Source organism: Trematomus bernacchii, unplaced genomic scaffold (genome assembly GCF_902827165.1).
Source record: "Trematomus bernacchii unplaced genomic scaffold, fTreBer1.1, whole genome shotgun sequence".
NCBI classification, from domain to species: Eukaryota; Metazoa; Chordata; class Actinopteri; order Perciformes; family Nototheniidae; genus Trematomus; species Trematomus bernacchii.
In genome coordinates, this window is record NW_022987797.1 from 3,739,785 (window position 1) to 3,758,571 (window position 18,787).

At 41.2% G+C, this 18,787-nt stretch overlaps 1 protein-coding gene across 1 annotated transcript in view; it reads right to left on the reverse strand.

Moving 5' to 3' along the window:
* ccdc66 (coiled-coil domain containing 66) overlaps window positions 1-18,787 on the reverse strand; it is a 55,546-nt gene that overhangs the window by 29,045 nt on the left and 7,714 nt on the right. Inside the window, 7 exon segments of the mRNA XM_034149876.1 lie at window positions 1,852-2,105; window positions 2,107-2,156; window positions 2,965-3,048; window positions 4,399-4,480; window positions 4,837-4,995; window positions 5,093-5,177; window positions 18,406-18,638. Of these exon segments, the coding sequence (XP_034005767.1) occupies window positions 1,852-2,105; window positions 2,107-2,156; window positions 2,965-3,048; window positions 4,399-4,480; window positions 4,837-4,995; window positions 5,093-5,177; window positions 18,406-18,638 (947 nt within the window).

Genomic DNA, 18,787 nt, shown 5'->3' on the forward strand with positions numbered 1-18,787 from the left:
GTATTTTTATTATTTGTACAGCACTTTGGCTCGACCAAAAATCTTTTATAAATGTGCTATATAAATAAAACTTGATTTGATTTGATTTGATTTAGAGAAGGGACTTGAGTAGGGACTGGAGATGGGACTTGAGATGGGACTAGAGGAGGGACCATGGCTGCTGGGGCCGGGACCATGGCTGCTGGGGCACGGGCTGGAATCCTGGCCTTGCGTTTCCTTCCATGCTGCCTTGAAGCCTTGTGGAGGCTCAGAGGTCCTCCAAAGGCCAGACGAGACCCAGCGAAAGGGTCCTTGAAAGGAGCCTTGTTGGGAACTGTGGCAGGCAGGGGGCTAGCATGCCAGGGGCTAGCAGGCCGGGAAACAGGTTTGACCTCAAAGCTACCGAAAAAGTCCTCCACCCACTCGGGTAGTAACTCCCTTAACCAGGGCCTCGAGGTTACTTCTTGGCGTGCCGTAGAGATGATAGACTGCCTCTCTTCTGGAGGCGTATCGACAGTCATTTTTTAAGCACATTAAATTGTACGTCACCTCGTCTGCTGGGTCCATTCTTGGTGAGATCCTTCTGTCAGGGTTGAGCGAAGCAGGCAGGACCCAAATGCAGATTTAACAGAAAATACCTTTATTTCAAGGCTACAAGTAACATACAGAGCTCTCCCCCGTGAACACAGTCAACAACAAACAAGGATCTCACAAAGACTAATAGAAAAAGCAGAACCTAAATGCACACAGGACTAATGAAACAAACAAGACACAGGTGAGGAGGGAGGAGAAAACACAGGGGCACAAGGTGAACACAATCGGGTAATCAGGTAGGAGGGAACACACAGACAGGAAGCAACAGGCAAGACGGGGGGTGAACACTTTTCAAAATAAAACAGGAAACCAAAGACAGATCTAGACAAGACAAAACACAACACAGACAGATCGTGACAATAGGTACGTAAATTAATGGTCGAATAGCATTTGTTGTGTCCATTTCTATATTTTTGTTGTTTGTTTTGAGCACTAGCACTAGATGGCGCAATGGGGCACAAGGTTTTTAGGTGATTTGACCGTGCCGTGCACACACTGTTTTTCTTTGGAAATAAAATGGTATTGATAGAGACTCCTAAATCAATATATCCATAGAAAAAATGAAATGTACAATGTGTGAACAGCACAGCATTTTACTTTTAATTCAGATATGTGTTTTTTCACAGTAATTTGTCACATTTTATTGTATTTTCACTGTTGCATATTTATGTTAAAGGTGGGGTAGGTAAGTTTGAGAAACCGGCTCGAGATCGCTAGAATTAGAAAATACACAACCGGAAGAAATCTGCCACTTCCTTACAGAGCCCCTCCTCCAACACACACGAACGCGCACATGACCAATGAGGGCACGAGATAAGTTTGTGCACAGATGGAAGGCTGACAGGCAGGTAGGCCATACAGTTATTTTAGCCGGGCCGGCTAAAATGATTGGTCGTGCTTTTTACAGTATTACGGCTTCCACAGATGACATTTTTTTATGTATTTATTGTCAAAGCATTTAATATATTCATTGCTATCGGGATGTTAAGAGCATTCCATGGAATATAACAAAAAGTGTTTCTGAAATAAATTACATACCCTACCTTTAAGCTATTCATATAAAACATTTAGAATACTTTTTTATAATATTTCTTTTTTTTCAAATCTTGTCATCTTTATGTATTATACACAAAAGCTAATTCCTTGTATATATAAATCTACTCGCCAATAAATGTATTCTGATTATGATCCTTGTATTTCAACACTTATGAAACAATATACATTATTGTCTGTTTTCAGGTGTAGCTTCAATCTAAAAACTATTCTCACTGTTTGTACCTCTGTGTGTTCCACTCCGGCCTCCTCTTGTCCCTCCTGCTTCTGTCTGTTCTGGCAAACGCCTCATACGGGTCTCCTCCTCCTCCTCCTGCTGCTCCTCCTCCTCCTCCTCCTCCTCCTCCTCCTCCTCCTCCTCCTCCTCCTCCTCCTCCTCCTCCTCCTCCTCCTCCCTCAGGTAGACAGATGTTCTCCTTGCCGGTTGTCATTGCTCGAGTCCTGCTGTTTGGAGGAGCCACAGATGAAGGAGGGGGGGGGGGGCTGGTACTGTGCAGCGACGTCAGGAGTCTGAACTATGGCAGCTGCTTCTACACACAGAACATAAGAGGGGGGAGGATTTTAGGATTTTATGGAAATATGTTTGTGAGCTGTGATCAAATCCCTATTCGATGTTTTCTGACAAAATAATGAGCATTAAAATATGTGAAGAATTCAACAGCAAGTTTGGCTGTAACAAAGTACATTCATATTAGTAATATTTGTAATTTATTATAAAGTAATATTGTCGTAATATTGTCGTAATATCTAAAGTAGTCTTTCTGTGGGAAAGACTACTATTCCCACAGAGTATTAAAATAAACAGATATGCGCAATGTGTGGAAGACAGTTATAATAAAACAGTAAGACGATCTAAATTTGGTAATAATTTAATCTGGCTGCTTTTAAAAAAAAGTTTTGACTATTCTAAAGGCCTTTTTTCTTTGTTGAATGAGTGTGGAAACATCTAACTATTGTCCATTGCTTATCCAAAGTCAGGTCGGAGGTAGCAGTTCCAGCAGAGAGCCCCAAACTTCCCCTTCCCTTGCCATATAAACCAGCTCTGACTGGGGGATTCCATGGTTCTCCCAGGCCAGCGTGGAGATAAAATCCCTCCACCTGGTGCTGGTTGGGGCCCTCGGTCTAGAACACTTCCCTAGGAACCAAGATGGACTGGTACATTGAGAGCTTTGCCTTCTGGCTCAGCTCTCTCTTCATCACACTGGTGCAGTAGAGCACCTGCTGTATTACTCCCGTTGCTCCGATTCTCCAGAAGTACTACCAATAGTTGTTTTAGTAGCGGTTACAGCACAAGCCGTAATAATAACAGTAATAGTTGTAGGAGTTAAGTTGAGTTACCTGTCTGTACAGCAGTGTCTCTGTATGGGGAGGCTGAACTGCTGACCTCTTCCCTCTCCAAACACTCGCTCTGCCTATTTACTGCTGAAACACACAAACAAGTACTAATTACACACACAGACTGATTTCTTCACACCAGTTAATTGGGCCATACCAAAGAACAGTTACAGCGTCAATAATGTACATTATTTATTACATTGCTTAATTGAATGCTGGATTCTGATTGGTCAATTTGGAAATCCGAAAGATTGTAAATTCTCGCAAACAGACTGCCGGACTATTTCGCATCAATCAGCAAAAAGTAGTGAAGTAAATGTAACATCGGCTGTTGACAACAAACATTAGTTTTCTCCATCAGAAAACACCATGGAGTACTATTTGAATATTCATTTTCATATTTGTGGAGAGCACAAAACTTTGTATTCATGATGACTAAACTGTCCCCAGTAAAGGAAAGAAAAACAGAACAAGAGAAGGAAAGAGGTTAAGAGACAGAGTGCTGGAGGTCAGTGAAATCACAAAAAGAAGACAGACAGGAAGTAAACACTAACAGGAACACGGGGTGGGCTCTCACAGTGTTTAAAGCAGTGGCATTGCACACAAGCGCATTTTGTGTGTGTGAGTGACTGAGCAAGCGAGAGAGAGAGAGTGAGAGAGAGAGAGAGCGCACTGGTTAAGGGGATTGTTGTTAGCATCTGGTGCTGCTAGCTAGCTGCGCTAACAGATATAAGAAGCCTTTTCTACAGGAAGGTGGAGATAGAGCTCTCTCCTGTCAGACTGAGAGACTCTGATAACTACAGCTCAGTGAGGTAAAGGACTCTGAGTGTTTAGATAGTTCACTTTAGTCTAAGTTATCTCAGTGGGTCTCAAACCTTTTGGTCACCATTAAAGTAAACAAGTATTTCAAAGGGACACCTTTATCTATTTAATATAGCTGTAAAAAATAACTGAATAAATAATAACAGACATGAAATCATTCCAATTTATACTATAAGACAGTTAAAAAAAATACAGTTTTAAAAGGGGAGTGATTAGTAAAATGATAACGTATATATACGTAAAATAAGATGCTATACTTTAAAACGTATTTACTGCTGCTTCACAGAGGAGCAGGGGAGAGGGATATATACATATATATATTTCTTTTACATTTTTTATTTGATTTATTCTAATGTACAATTGTCGGGCTGGGCTAAGCTCCACATGATACTAGATCCAGGCAACGCCCCCTGGTTTTTACAGACTTTGACAGTTACAGAAACCTCCATCAGTGCTGCTTCGCATCGGGAGCCTTTTTTCATTAATGACTCCTGCATATTATCGCTTTCATAATGTACCGGTACTTTTTAAAGTAAATGATCCGTGTACCAAACAGGTCAGGTGTGAAATCAGTCTCTCAAAGTGCAAAACACTTTTTAATATTGCTCTACTCACCGCTGGGCTCCTGCATGTCTTGCTGGCTCTTCTTGTCGTCGTCATCGTTGCCTTTCTCTAGCTGCTCTGCCAGGTTGGTCGACTGCACATGCACACACACACACACACACACACACACACACACACACACACACACACACACACACACACACACACACACACACACACACACACACACACACACACACACACACACACACACACACACACACACACACACACACACACACCACACACACACACACACACACACACACACACACACACACACACACACACACACACACACACACACACACACACACACACACACACACACACACACACACACACACACACACACACACACACACACACACACACACACACAAATTATAATTACAACACAACATAGAAATAATACAGTGTGGAGAAAATGTGTGCATTGTTTGTCCCAACCTTCTGCTTCTCCCTCTGTGTGTCGATCTCGTACTGTCTCTCCAGCATCTCCCTCTCTAGCGCCACCCTCCTCTCGTCCTCTTTCTCTTCCTCTCTTCTCCTCGCCTCCTCTTGTTCCTTCTGCCGCCGTCGCTCCTCCACCTGGGCCTCAATCGCTCGCTGTGGGAGGAGACGTGTGACACTGTTCACAATGCCAGCAAATAAAGACCTTGCTGTACTCCATCCTGTCTCCTCCTCCTCTTCCTCCTCCTCCTACCTGCTGATCCAGCTCTTTGAGCCTCCTCTTCTCTCTCTCTTCTATCTGGGTGGGATCCAGCAGGGCGGTCATGGTCCTCAGATGGCTGGACAAAATAGGAGAGAACATTGACTCATTTATATACCTGGATATAAATCTGCAATTTGTTTAGAAACTCAAATACAGTCGTTGTATGATGAGACTTGTTGCTAGAACAACTGAGCCATTTAGAGATTTAAGGCTCGTGTCGTGAATGGGAACATTCATTCAAAGCCTGAAAAACCACTAGGGGACAAATGAATCTTACATTTAGCCAATAGTAAATCTAAAGTGTTGGCTATGAAACCCAAAGTCAAGTCCAGACTCGACCTAAGGAAATAGGTTACAAGGTTTCCAAGTTTTGCTTAATGCCAATGTAAGTATGTTTATGAAGTTAAAAATGTGCAGAAATTGGAAATCAGTTGTGTTAAGGAATAATTCTTCCAGATATCTAACCTTTTGCTCTGTGACGTTTTATGATCTACTTTGACGTCTGTTATCTCCTTTAAGGAAAGGCCTTGGTGCCATATGTGTTGTTGTCACCAGTTTGTGACCGGTCAACTTGTCTGGCACGAATGGTACTTGTTGTGAGAACGCTGAGGCACTTCTTTATCGGTGTTTGTGGACTCTAAGATGTGAAATCTTTGAGGCCATGAGTGTCGGACGCAGGTGGCTCAGTGTTCCCAGCTGTTTAGTCTACTCCTTCAGAGATGTTGATTACTCTCTGTGAACCAGTTAAAAGGTCTAGCATAGAGAGAGGCTCTTCAGAATTGACGTGGCAACTCTACCGTGAAGTCAGAACCTCTGACTCTTTGATTTGTGATGTGAATCCTCCGGCCGATACTCTGTAATAAACCCATCAGTGTTTGACATCAAAGCTCCAACTCTCACCGTGTCTCCTTCCTGAGTCGGTGACTCCATGCATTGCTACACAGAAGTTTCCCCCACAAATTGGCGTTGTCGGCAGGATACCAACAGATCTTCAGAACTGGTAAGTGTGATTTCAAATCTACATTTGGACATTGTTTTACCAGAATCTGTGATTGACGGTATCCTAAAATTATCTGTGAAGCTAAGCGACTGTGTTTCGTTTTGGTTAATGAACATTTGGGGCTGGAAACCCCAGGGGATCATCCAGGGACTCTGTCCTGGCTGATTTCCTCTGTGTGTGCTGCTCGGGACGTATGTGCCGTACAGGCATACACGGAGATGTTTAAAAAGACCTTAATGAGGGCAGCAGTAAAGTGGAACTTCTGTGTCAAATCAAAATAGAGATTTGTAATGAACAAATCGCCGAGATTCCGGGGGTTTCAGCGGCCAACACTAGCAGTTAACTAAAGCAGCCAGAGATATTACCCCCAGCGCCTCTAAAAAAAACACGGCTCCAGCTGCTGCGGCTCCGGGGGGTGTGTGTAAAATACCTCCCCGTATCTGCATGGGCTGGTGAAGTGAACTCAGAGGGAGAAAGTCACAGCTTTTGTCTATAGCTTTAACTCACACGACCGCCGTCTCTATTAAAAACGAGATGGTTTAAAAGCACTCTCGTGGCTTGTGGCCGTTTACGATGTGCTGGCAGGTGCGAGGTGCGTGCATTACCTGATGCGCCACAGTTCCCTACATTGCTGGAGGAACTGGTGCCGTTCCGGGGTGCATACATAAAATTATAGGCTGATTGATCACGGGTGGGCAGTGGCATGCAAGTGTAGAACAAAACTGTGTTTCATCGTTGTGATGAACATGATGGCGTGTGTATAGGCTGGTCGAGTAGGACTACAGTTAACTGTGTAGTTTCGGATAGAAAGGGTAGCGGAGAAAAAAGTCTATGCGCTCCAGATCGGGGGGGCATAGCACCACCAGGGGCGGACTGGGACAAAAATTCAGCCCTGGAAACTGACCCAGTCCGGCCACATGAAATGTCAAATGTTAGAAATCCGCTGTTTATTATTTAAAGTTTTACGTCCGATTCGCTCCTTTTTTCCTCTCTGTACACAGCTCCAGTTTGGGCATTGGCCTGTCATCAGATTTCATTTTGAGTTGCTGCTGTAGTAGTGGAAGTTTAGTAAAAAAAAATGTTATGAAATAATCCAAATCTTCACCCTCCATAATTGCACTTGCTTCAATTGCTTGCTACTTTTTAAGGGCGAACTGAAGTTGATGCGATTTGGTTGGATTGTGAGGCATGACGTGAGCCTCATCTGATTGGTCAATCCCTCAATTTCTTTTCACCAAGGGAAGCCAATTTCGGCTAGCCTCCTCTCGCAACAGAGTGCAATCTACTGTTTCACCATAACATCTAGAGGGGCGCTGTTTCACTCTTTGTAAAATGGGGGATGGGGAATTGAGAATGGGGGAGAGATGGGCCGGCAGAATATTTACCGAAACTAAACGAAGTGTTTTTATTTATTTATTAAAATTATAACTACAATCCAAAAAAACAGGGGAAGCCACCAGCTCAACTCTGTCCATCATCATGAACGCAGGAGGCTGGCTGTATATCTGAACTCGCGCCCTCATCATTCTCTTCATCATCTTGCACTTGTTCTAAGCTGCTGCTGATAGTGCTTGTAGCAGCGCTGCTGCCAAAAAGGTCTGTCAATTTGCGACATTTATATGCATCATTTATAAGCATCACCTGCGAGTTTATCAGTGGATGTTTGCTGGAACTGTTTGTAAACAGCGTGTTACCTGACGGACACACACAGCGTGACTCCGGTCAGGTAGAGACCGGTCTCCACCGCTGCAGACTCGCTGTTTGAGGGCTTGATAACCCACTCCCCCTCCACACCGCTCCACACTCGTTGGTTTGGAACAGCACGTAATGTGGCGGACCCTCCGCGCGAGGGCCTTCGTGTGGCCGGTCTTTTTTCTTCTTCGTGTGTGATTATTTGACAGATAAGAACCACACAACTGCATTAGCGGCCGCTGTCGCCCTCTGTCGGCCGTAAGCGCAACTTAAATGATGACTTTAAAAAAAAAATGTAAAGGGCTGGCCGGCCGTCAACGGCCCTTGACGACCGGCCGTTCTGTGGTTCTCCAGATTCTACAGATGGCCAGTCCGCCCCTGAGCACCACTAGAACAGGGTAGTGGGGTCGCAAGAGGATAAGCTAGTTATTGCTCTTGGACGGTCTTCAGGCACCGATCTAGGACTTGTATACAAGGGTGGGAGCGCGAGTCAAGGTGCCCCACTGACAGATAATTCCCTACCCCCTCTGAAACCTCTTTAATCCGGACTAAATTGAGCTGGATGAGCTGTTGCTGACGCACTGGTGTTTATTACGAGTTCATGTTTGTTTGTCTGATTGTTTGTATCGGGGGTCTGTATTGGTTTGTCTAACCGCCGTCTTGTGCATGTTTTGTAACAACTAATAATGAATCAGTCCATAGCCAGGGTAAAATAAACTAAGCTTTAGTTAACTCACCAAAAGTAAATGACTTGAGAAAAATAAATAATATATAAATGTAAAGCAAAATTCTGGTAGTATAGATGTGCTGCAAATGAAAATAAATAGCAAAAGAGTGTTTTATGTCCTGCATCTGAGTGTGCAGAGGAACATGTAAACAAGAAGCACATTGTTCAGGGTGTGCGCTGTAGGTGTAAGAAGAAGAGAAGATTATATTACTTTAAGAATACATTTTTAAATTGTATTGCTGTTATGTTAAGATATGTTTGTGACCTTTTATAAACCCTATGCCCCGTCCTGCACCCAGAGACCCTCAGAGGCATCACTGCTGGTCGTAAACAACCTGTCTGAGGAGGTCAGGGTTGCAAAATCTGTCTGCTGTTTTAGGTCAATGTTGTATTATTTGTTTCATTTATTCTTAAATCTATGTATTGTATGGTAATAATGAAAAAAAAAACTTAATGTATTGAACACATTCAGAAACAAAGCTGATAAGACAGAACTAGACTCAGACATAATACAAATTATTGTTGAAACATTTTGCGCTGTTGCTGCAAAATGGAAACTTTGTTGATTATCTGTTCCAACTGGCCACTGGAATCAGATAATTAATATAAGTTGAAGTTCAATTACAGTTTTAAATATAGTTTAACATTCTTTATTAAACTGCTTCAAATGATTTCTCGTATCAACCAATTGGTCTCCATAGACATTACTACAATTCTAATAGTTGTTAAACTACTGACAAGTTTTCTGAAACCGAGCTTATGAACAAAAGAGTAAAGGTCGCTGGTTAAGCCAGGATCAATATATTTGTTGACGTTAACATTACAGTGTGCATAATGTGTTAAATGAATTGAGCAATTATTTAAAAAGTATAATGTTGCAATCTCTTTACAATAAGTAATTACAGTTAAAAAAAAAAAAAAGTTTTCCAAGGGCCTCTCCTTCACAGCCCTACACTTTAAATCATGAGACTTTCAAATCATAACAGACAGAGATCGGTATCACTTTGTGTTGCAAGCCAAATCCATGTAAAGGTTCTACTTGAGCCCAATTTAAATACCATAAAGAAAGTATTGAACCCAGCTCAAGCTAAATGTCAAATGTATTTAATTAATGTACAAGTGTTTCGATTTATTTAAAATGTTCCAGTCTAGCTTCTTTCGAGTTCAGTCTAAGCAACAAATTGTTTCTCATAACATTCTCACTGCTGTCCCAAATGTTGTAACCTTGGGCAGACAAGCTGTTCACACACACACACACACACACACACACACACACACACACACACACACACACACACACACACACACACACACACACACACACACACACACACACACACACACACACACACACACACACACACACACACACACACACTTTGGATAAGTATTCACCTTATCCACATTGTAAATTGTTGCCTTCTTTAAAGTTATTAGTAATTTAAGATTAATTATTAAATTAAATGTGGTACATAAGATAAAATAAATAAAATAACTTGACTTGATCATTTTGTTCACAACATTAGACCTGTCCTCTAATCTCTACTAGAATAAGATAAGTGTGCATGTTTGGATGTTTTAACACTCCTGTAATGTACCTAATCTTGATATCCTTTTCATTACAGAGCTGGGGAAATGGTGTATTGATTAGATTCTGATCCGTGCACGTCCAATTTTGACTGACTTTAGTTCTAATGTTAATGTTAATTTGACTTCAACCCATAAGTAATTATTTAAATTAACTCTACATTTCTCATGATGATGGATTAGTGTTCCACATTTCTTCCACTAATTTGTTTTACAATTAGGCCAAAGGTAGAGAGAGACATTGATGACCTTGTGTCCCTTTTGTTAGTACGTGGTTCCATTTTGTCTATGGCCATGGACGGCTTCACTAAAAGTCACCCAGTTCTGCCCTGCTGCAGTCCGGCTGAGTGCAGTCACAGAGATGCTATGGCTGCTCTACATGACATTAATGGTCTGGTCTGAATGGACACCATTTCCTGCTCCCAGAGAGAATGACACTCCTCAAACTGAACATTACAGCCGTTGATACTGTCTCACATGGGTCTGCTCCCCCCCACTGAGCCATGAACTGAAAGCATGACATCTGCTATGAACACTTGGAAGCCTCCCTGTCACACCAGCACCAACCCTTGGGTCAGTCAGATGAGACTAACGGCTTCACTTAGGGCATTTGGTTCGGATACATGACTCTCGTTACCGCAGAGTGGGTTGTTTTTAAGGCTATTCATACTGCTATGCAGAGGATGCCTGTAAGTTGGCGAGCTGGTAAAAGCCCCTACTATTGTTTCAAATAGGCCTAATGTCAGGGGTCTCTTAATGTCTAGTTCTACATGTATTCACATTATATAGACAATGTTTCCACCTGGTAAAACTAAAGGCTGCACGAAACTCAGGCTACAATACAACCATTCTGTTCTGCTCTAACGATTCAATGTATAGATTCTACATCAAAACAATTAGCTTTTATTGTTTCCAATGATAACGTCACCTTCAGTGGAGGAATGCAAACCTGTTTTCAAATGTAAGGTTTTGATGTTGTTTGACATTTCTCAGTAATGACACCCTCAGACACCCAATATCATTCATGCTATGCCATCAGTTATAACTCAGATGTTAAAGGGATGAAACTTTTCCTCCCAAATCAGATATGCTTTGTTTTTCAACAAATGTATCAATTTCCTGCATAATATATGTTTCTCACAATGTTTTTTTTGTGAGCTGCACACAGGTGATACTGAGTCTTCTCGATTAATAGATTATAAACTATACCATGTTTAAATAGACTCCTAAGTTATTATTTCATATGTACCATATGTAAGAAAAGGGAGGGAAGAGTCAATTATATTGAGTAATTGATTTTATATTGGGTAATTTATTTCTCAAACCTATGTTTTATGGAAGAGACAAAATATTTCTGATAAACTAATATTTTATCAAAAGGTAAATGGTGAATTAATATACATTTAGAATCATTGAGAAGGGGTTATATCCACAGGGACAAGCTCACCTTTAACTTACAATAACATTTCTCTGCTATGGACTGATGAGTATATGATTCTTGCATGTTCAATGACTAACACAAACCTTCAAAATGATAATGTGCATGTGTCAGGAAGGCTCCCAAATAATTCTGAGGGGCCTATTTTTGTAATTAAATGATAATGTGCTAATCCATTACTTTGAGTTGTCTTCACTCAGAAAAACATCCCTATCAGGTGTTAACCCAATAACTAGGACAGCTCTCAAGGCCAAGGGTCAGAGAGAGAGGGTCACACTCTCCGGGTGCAGAGAGCACCCCCAGCCACGTGCAAGGAAGCACGAGGTCGTTCGAGATGAGAGGATGCTTCTCTTCACCTTTCTGCTGAGAGGGGATGCTTCTCTTCATCTTTCTGCTCGGTGGGCTCTAGCAGACAACCCTGCAGGACGAGTGAGGGCTTCAGAGGCTTCTATAATACAAGGTTCCATGTTTCTTGGAGGAGTTTGATGTCTTCCTAACCTCTCCCATCACGGGGGGGACACCTGGATGCATCAGGAATACGCAGTTGTACTCAAGCAGATAGCAGAAGGAATACCGGCAGATGAGCCTCCGTCTCACTGGGGGGTTAACTACAGTGCTCACTGAATGAGCCACACAAAAGCAGAGCAATTGGGGGGTTGAAATATGGCGCTCTGATGAAGAAGAGTTTGAGCCAATCAGCACCTCAGTGCTAATCTACAGTATCAGGATGCCTTTACACACCAGACACTCGGTGTCATAAAGCGAGGAGGAGAACGAGTCAGGGAGACTGACGGACATGTTCTCCCAGCTCTCCTACAAAGATGAACTTTGAATTGAATAACCAGATGTTTAAAGATGTACAATTAATGATTGTTTTTTTATATTTCCAATGACCAGACATGTGTTAAATAGTGGTGATAAATATATTTTGTCAGATCAGATTACACTTTCACACTAAACAAAATTAATAAATAAATATTTTCAGATTATAAGGTATTGAATAATAAGGTATTTCTAATATTATAACAGATAATGTTAATATCCTTAATCATCCAGCAATCAGGCTTAACAACACTACTCTTTAATGTATTACCCATGCACAGACAGACCTAAAATGATGTTTCAAGTACTGGATTAATTTCAGTTTTGGCCCAAAACAAATATTTATAATAATTCATATAACAATTATGTAGCATATTTGATCCTCAAATTAGAGAAGTATAATTTAAAGAAATTGATATTCTATATTCACCATTAGATAAACACAGAAGAACCCTTTCCAAGTACCATAAGTAGATGATCAGGTAAGTATGGCTAATAAGAATAATTGATAGACTTAATTTGGTACAGATCAGTTGTAGCATTCACAAATGTATGAATTAAAGTTTTAAGAATGTTTAATCTTTCCTTTCCAGGTTTTTACAAAAGTCTTTGAATATTTGCCTAACTTTTCCTTTTCAGATTTTGAACAATGTACTTGACTAAAATGAATGTATTGATTTTACTAAGACTAAGTGCCTTACTCTTGACTAAAGCGTAATGAAGTAAACGTAAAGTAATCCTAAAATTGAGGACACTGCAACTTTGCAGATTACAGATTGATCAAATCACCACTGTGAATTGTATGCCTTAGCTGGATCTCTTATGAGTTAAGAGACCTAAGTTTTAAATGCTTTTGACTAGTGATTGCCTTAAAGCAAATCTTTAAGCTGTTTCTGGTTTTGATTTTATAGTTTGATAAATTAACTAATGGTTTAAATGATAAAAGATATTAGTTTAAAACAAATATTTTGCTATTATGTATCTGTGTTTTATGTGTGTTCATTATTGTGCTTATTGACAAAAGATGCTCCAAACACTGATGAGAGATAATTGTTCCTATTATGATTGGCTGTATCAATCATTGTGATTGAATGTTTCAATCTTATTCTACTTTGTGATGTAATTGAATGTACTGTAAGGTGAGACCACACTCGAATCTGAAGACGCCTATTGATTTAAGTATTGACCAGAATTATTATTAGACTAATGTTTTAAGTTTATCAAAAATGATAAAAAGAGAGGAACTGTTAAGGAATAATTCTTCCAGATATCTAACCTTTTGCTCTGTGACGTTTTATGATCTACTCTGACGTCTGTTATCTCCTTTAAGGAAAGGCCTTGGTGCCATATGTGTTGTTGTCCCCAGTGTGAGACCGGTCAACTTGTCTGGCACGAATGGTACTTGTTGTGAGAACGCTGAGGCACTTCTTTATCGGTGTTTGTGGACTCTAAGGTGTGAAATCTTTGAGGCCATGAGTGTCGGACGCAGGTGGCTCAGTGTTCCCAGCTGTTTAGTCTACTCCTTCAGAGATGTTGATTACTCTCTGTGAACCAGTTAAAAGGTCTAACATAGAGAGAGGCTCTTCAGAATTGACGTGGCAACTCTCCCGTGAAGTCAGACCCTCTGACTCGTGATTTGTGATGTGAATCCTCCGGCCGATACTCTGAATAAACCCATCAGTGTTTGACATCAAAAGCTCCAACTCTCACCGTGTCTCCTTCCTGAGTCGGTGACTCCCAATGCATTGCTACACAGAAGTTTCCCCCACAAGTTGTTTTCCTGAATGATTCTTCAAATGCATTTGGGAAGGAAGAATTATGTGTTTTGTTGTTTTTTTGTTTGTTTTTTCACCAGTCAGACATTATATCTTTATTTGTACTTCTATTTGCAGTGCTGCTACAGAACGCCACTTTTGTCTTTATGTGACACTCCCACTTCCCAGTTATGACCCAGCCTAATTTAACAGTACTGTCTGATGGGGGTGACATTAGATTTACCAGCTTTAACTGTAAAGGACTTAATAATCCTATCAAACGTAGCAAGGTTTTACACCATCTCCACCACTTGGGTGCCCACGTAATCTTTCTACAAAAAACTCCTCTTAAGGTTATTGATCATTAGAAATTAAAGAGGGGATGGGTAGGTCAGATGTACCATTCTTCATCTGAGGGCAAAGCAAGGGGTGCAGCAATTCTGTTACATAAATCTGTTCCCTCTGTTCACTCAACAGTCATTTCTGATTCTAATGGCAGATTCGTCATAGTTACTGGCCACATTCATAACACCCGCGTGGCTTTAGGTAATGTTTATGCTCCCAATTGTGATGATGCCTTTTTTAAACGTCTTTTCTTAAGGATTCCTGATATGTCTTCACACTTTAACTGCTGGCTTAATCCCCACTTGGATCGCTCTTCCGCCAAGGTCTGTATGCCTTCGAGGTCGGCCCGAGTAATTCAGTCTTTAATGAAAGAGATTGCCGTTTCCGACGCCTGGCGCTTTTTTAACCCTTATAAAAAGGAAACATTCCTTTTTTCCGCATGTTCATCATACTTTTACCCGCATTGATTTTTTTCCTGGTTGATAACAGATTACTCCCTTCTGTGTCCGCATGTAAATGTGATGCCATTGTCATATCCGATATCTATGAATATACATTTTAAAAACCGTACTACTACACGTGGCCATGGCTTCTTAATACATGCTTCCTCTCAAATGAAGATTTTGTTGGATTTGTTTCACAGCAAATAGAATTTTTTTTGTGAGCCTAAACAAAACACCTGATGTTTCAGCCTCGGTGTTGTGGGAGGCATTAAAGGCATATATTAGGGGGGAGATTATCTCGTTTGCAGGATATGAGAACAAAATGAGAAAACAAAAACGGACTTATCTGACACAACGCATATCTCAACTGGATAATATGTATGCTACGTCCCGATCCCCAGAGGTATATCCGTACAGGCACAGTCTGATGTCCTTATGACAGATCATACTACCAAACTTCTGCTCCAAACGAGATCCAGGTATTACGAACATGGTGACAAGGCTAGCAAATTGCTAGCACACCAGTTACGCCAGGCATCATCATCTCATCCAATCCAAACAGATTCAGGTGTAACTACTGAACCTCAGCAAATAAATAAGGAATTTAAGGAATTGTCCCTGTACTCGTCAGATCATGGTCCTACTTCTCCCAATTTTGATTTGACGAGTTGGTCATTCTCCCTATTGAACAGTCTGTTGCAAAAGAACTAGAAAAGCCAATTACTATTGCAGAACTCAAAGTAGCTGTGTTTTCTCTTCAAGGTGGAAAATGTCCAGGACCAGATGGTTATCTTTCCAAGTTCTATAAAACATTTTGGCATAAGTTAGCCCCCTTATTATTGGACATGTTTAACGAATCATTTCTCTCTGGTTGCCTCCCTCAGACTCTTACTCAAGCCTCTATCTCTCTCCCCTTGAAAAAAGGCAAGGATCCTGTAGCTTGCTCTTCCTACCGCCCAATAAGTTTGCTGAATGTTGACTTTAATTTGTTATTGAAGCTATTGATGTTACGCCTGGAATCCATTCTCCCATCTATAATCTCTCCAGACCAGACAGGGTTTATTCGTAACAGGCACAGCTTTTCGAACCTTAGACGTCTGTTCAATACAATCTATAATGTCTCCACCTCTAATTCTCAGGAGGCTTTAATATCTTTAGATGCGGAGAAGGCGTTTGATAGAGTGGAGTGGGATTACCTTTTATATAATTTAGAGAAGTTTGGCTTCGGGAAAAATCGTATTTCTTGGGTTAAACTGTTGTACTCCTCTCCACGAGCCTCTGTCAGGACAAATAATCTTCAATCCGAATACTTTCGTCTTTATCGCTCTACTAGACAGGGTTGTCCTTTGAGTCCATTGTTATTTGCGATCGCTATTGAGCCCCTTTCGATAGCACTTCCATCCAACCCCCATATTACAGGTATACTTAGAAGTGGTATAGAGTTGAGGGTTTCCCTTTATGCCGACGACCTACTGTTGTATGTTTCCAACCTGCTCGTTTCTGTCCCTGCTCCCCTTACCACTCTTCAATCATTTGGTCAAATCTCTGGGTACAAATTCAATTTGAACAAAAGTGAGATATTTCCTATTAATACAACTGCTAAGAATGATCCTTTGCACAACTTTCCCCTGTGGCCCAACATAGCTTTACGTACCTGGTTATCAATATTACACATGTGCTTGAGGATCTTTACAAGGCTAACTTTGCTCCCTTGTTGACCAGAATACGAGAGGATTGTGAACGCTGGTCGGTACTCAATTTATCTTTAGTTGCAAGAGTCAATTCCGTTCAAATGAATATTCTCCCCCGGCTCTCATTCTTATTCCAATACATACCACTTTTTCTCCCTCAGACCTTCTTTCATAAAGTGGATAGCTTGGTTTTGGAGTTTGTCTGGAATAAGAAGGTTCCTAGGATGCGCAAACAATATCTGCAGAGGCCTAGTTCACTTGGAGGGTTGTCTTTACCAAACATCAGGTTTTATTATTGGGCTGCCAATATTAGGATTCTTAAATATTGGCTTCAATATGAGGCCCTCGATCCTCCTTTGACGTGGCTGGTTATAGAGGCAAACCCTACCAAACCTGTTTCTTTGAAGGCTCTAGTACACTCCTATTCATTCTTCCACTTCTCCGTATACTAAGAATGTGATTGTTAAAACCTCCCTCAGTATTTGGGTCCAGTTTAAGCATTACTTTGGTTTACAATCACTTTTTGCTTCTGCCCCATTGGCTGCAAATCATGTCTTTCCTCCTTCCCTGGCAGATAGTGTTTTCTTAAGATGGTCCAATCTTGGTATCAATACTTTTAAGGATTTGTATATTGATAAGGTTTTTTCAGCAACTTGCAGACAAGTTTTCTCTTCCCAAACAACATTTGTTCAGATATTTGCAGGTTCGTAGCTTTGCTCATAGCACGTTTCCTATGTTTCCCAATCTACCTAATGTAGATGTTTTCTTGACACCATTTCCAACTTTGAAAGGCTCAATTTCCAATACAACCAAATGTATCTGTTGCAGCCAGAGTCATTCAACTCTATAAAGACCGCTTGGGAGGAGGATTTGGGTGAACCAATACCGGATGAGGTGTGGGAGGAGATTCTAGGACGTGTACACAAATCTTCAATTTGTGCAAGACATTGTATTTATTATACTAAGGCCCGTTTGGCTAGGATCTATGACAGATCTATGACAGTGTATCACCAACCTGTGATAGATGTCGACAATCGGGCTAATTGCCCCAGTGGCACCGAAAGCTTTTACTGCATTGTTTGGGGTCTCCCCCCTCTCCTCCCTAAGTCCAAGAGAGACGTGATAGCTTTTACCACCCTAATGGCTAGAAGGTTGAGATTGATTAAATGGAAAGATAGTATACTGTACCTCCATTTCCTACTCACTGGATAAGAGACATCCTTTTTTTCCTGAAGATGGAAAGGATTAGGTTTTCTTTGAGTGGCTCCTCAAATACATTTGGGAAAATATGGGGCCCTTTTTTCAAATTTGTTAAGAGGATAAAGTTCCCAATCATTCCTGAATAAACTTTTGCATTTTGGAGAGGTCCCAACACTGGAAGGGTTGTCGCGGGGAGGAGGTGCTGCCGTACTGACATTTATTGTTTATTATTTACATTTTTGTTTTAGCTGACTGGTTTTTTATTTGTTTATTTGTTTATTTTTTGTTTGTCTGTTTGTCTTCTGTCTGTGTGGGATTTAGTTTGCCCTGGTGTTAAGCAGTATTTACATTGTTAGTCTACCTATTTTTCTATAAAGTGAAGATTTGTTTACCTACTTTTGATACATGCTCTGATAGAATAACTGTATGCTGTTGAAGAAACCCAATAAACAAAGAAAAAAACCAACTGTATACTTTTGCAGGAGGAACCCTTACCAACTGGTAATCATCATTCAGAAAATCAGAAATCAGATATACCCTTAAATATTCATTTTTCCATAGCCGTTACACTGATCGGCCCATATCATCTGTCCCCCCCCTCCTACCTGGCTCTGCCCGGGTACCCGCTGGTTGTATCTATGCTGGCCCCTACAACACTCTCCGCTCCACAGCTGCTGGCAGCCTCCCAGACCAGAGACAGGCTGGAGGAGGGGTCCCACTCCCCCTGCTCAGAGACACGGGACGGGGCTGCAGGTGGAGCTGAAGGAGCAGCCGTCTGCACAGGAGGTCTTCTCTGCAGAGAATCAAAGTGTGCGGCCCAGAGCTCGTGATCCTCCGTCTGCAGAGAGACACAAATAAAGTAAGGAACATGAAACAAAGGGAAACATTTACTTTATCCAACTCTAGCTTTGAATGTGTCTCTACTGCTTGTAAGCCACATGTTAATGTTTTCTTTTACTATGTAGTTTGTATAATTTAATATTCTGT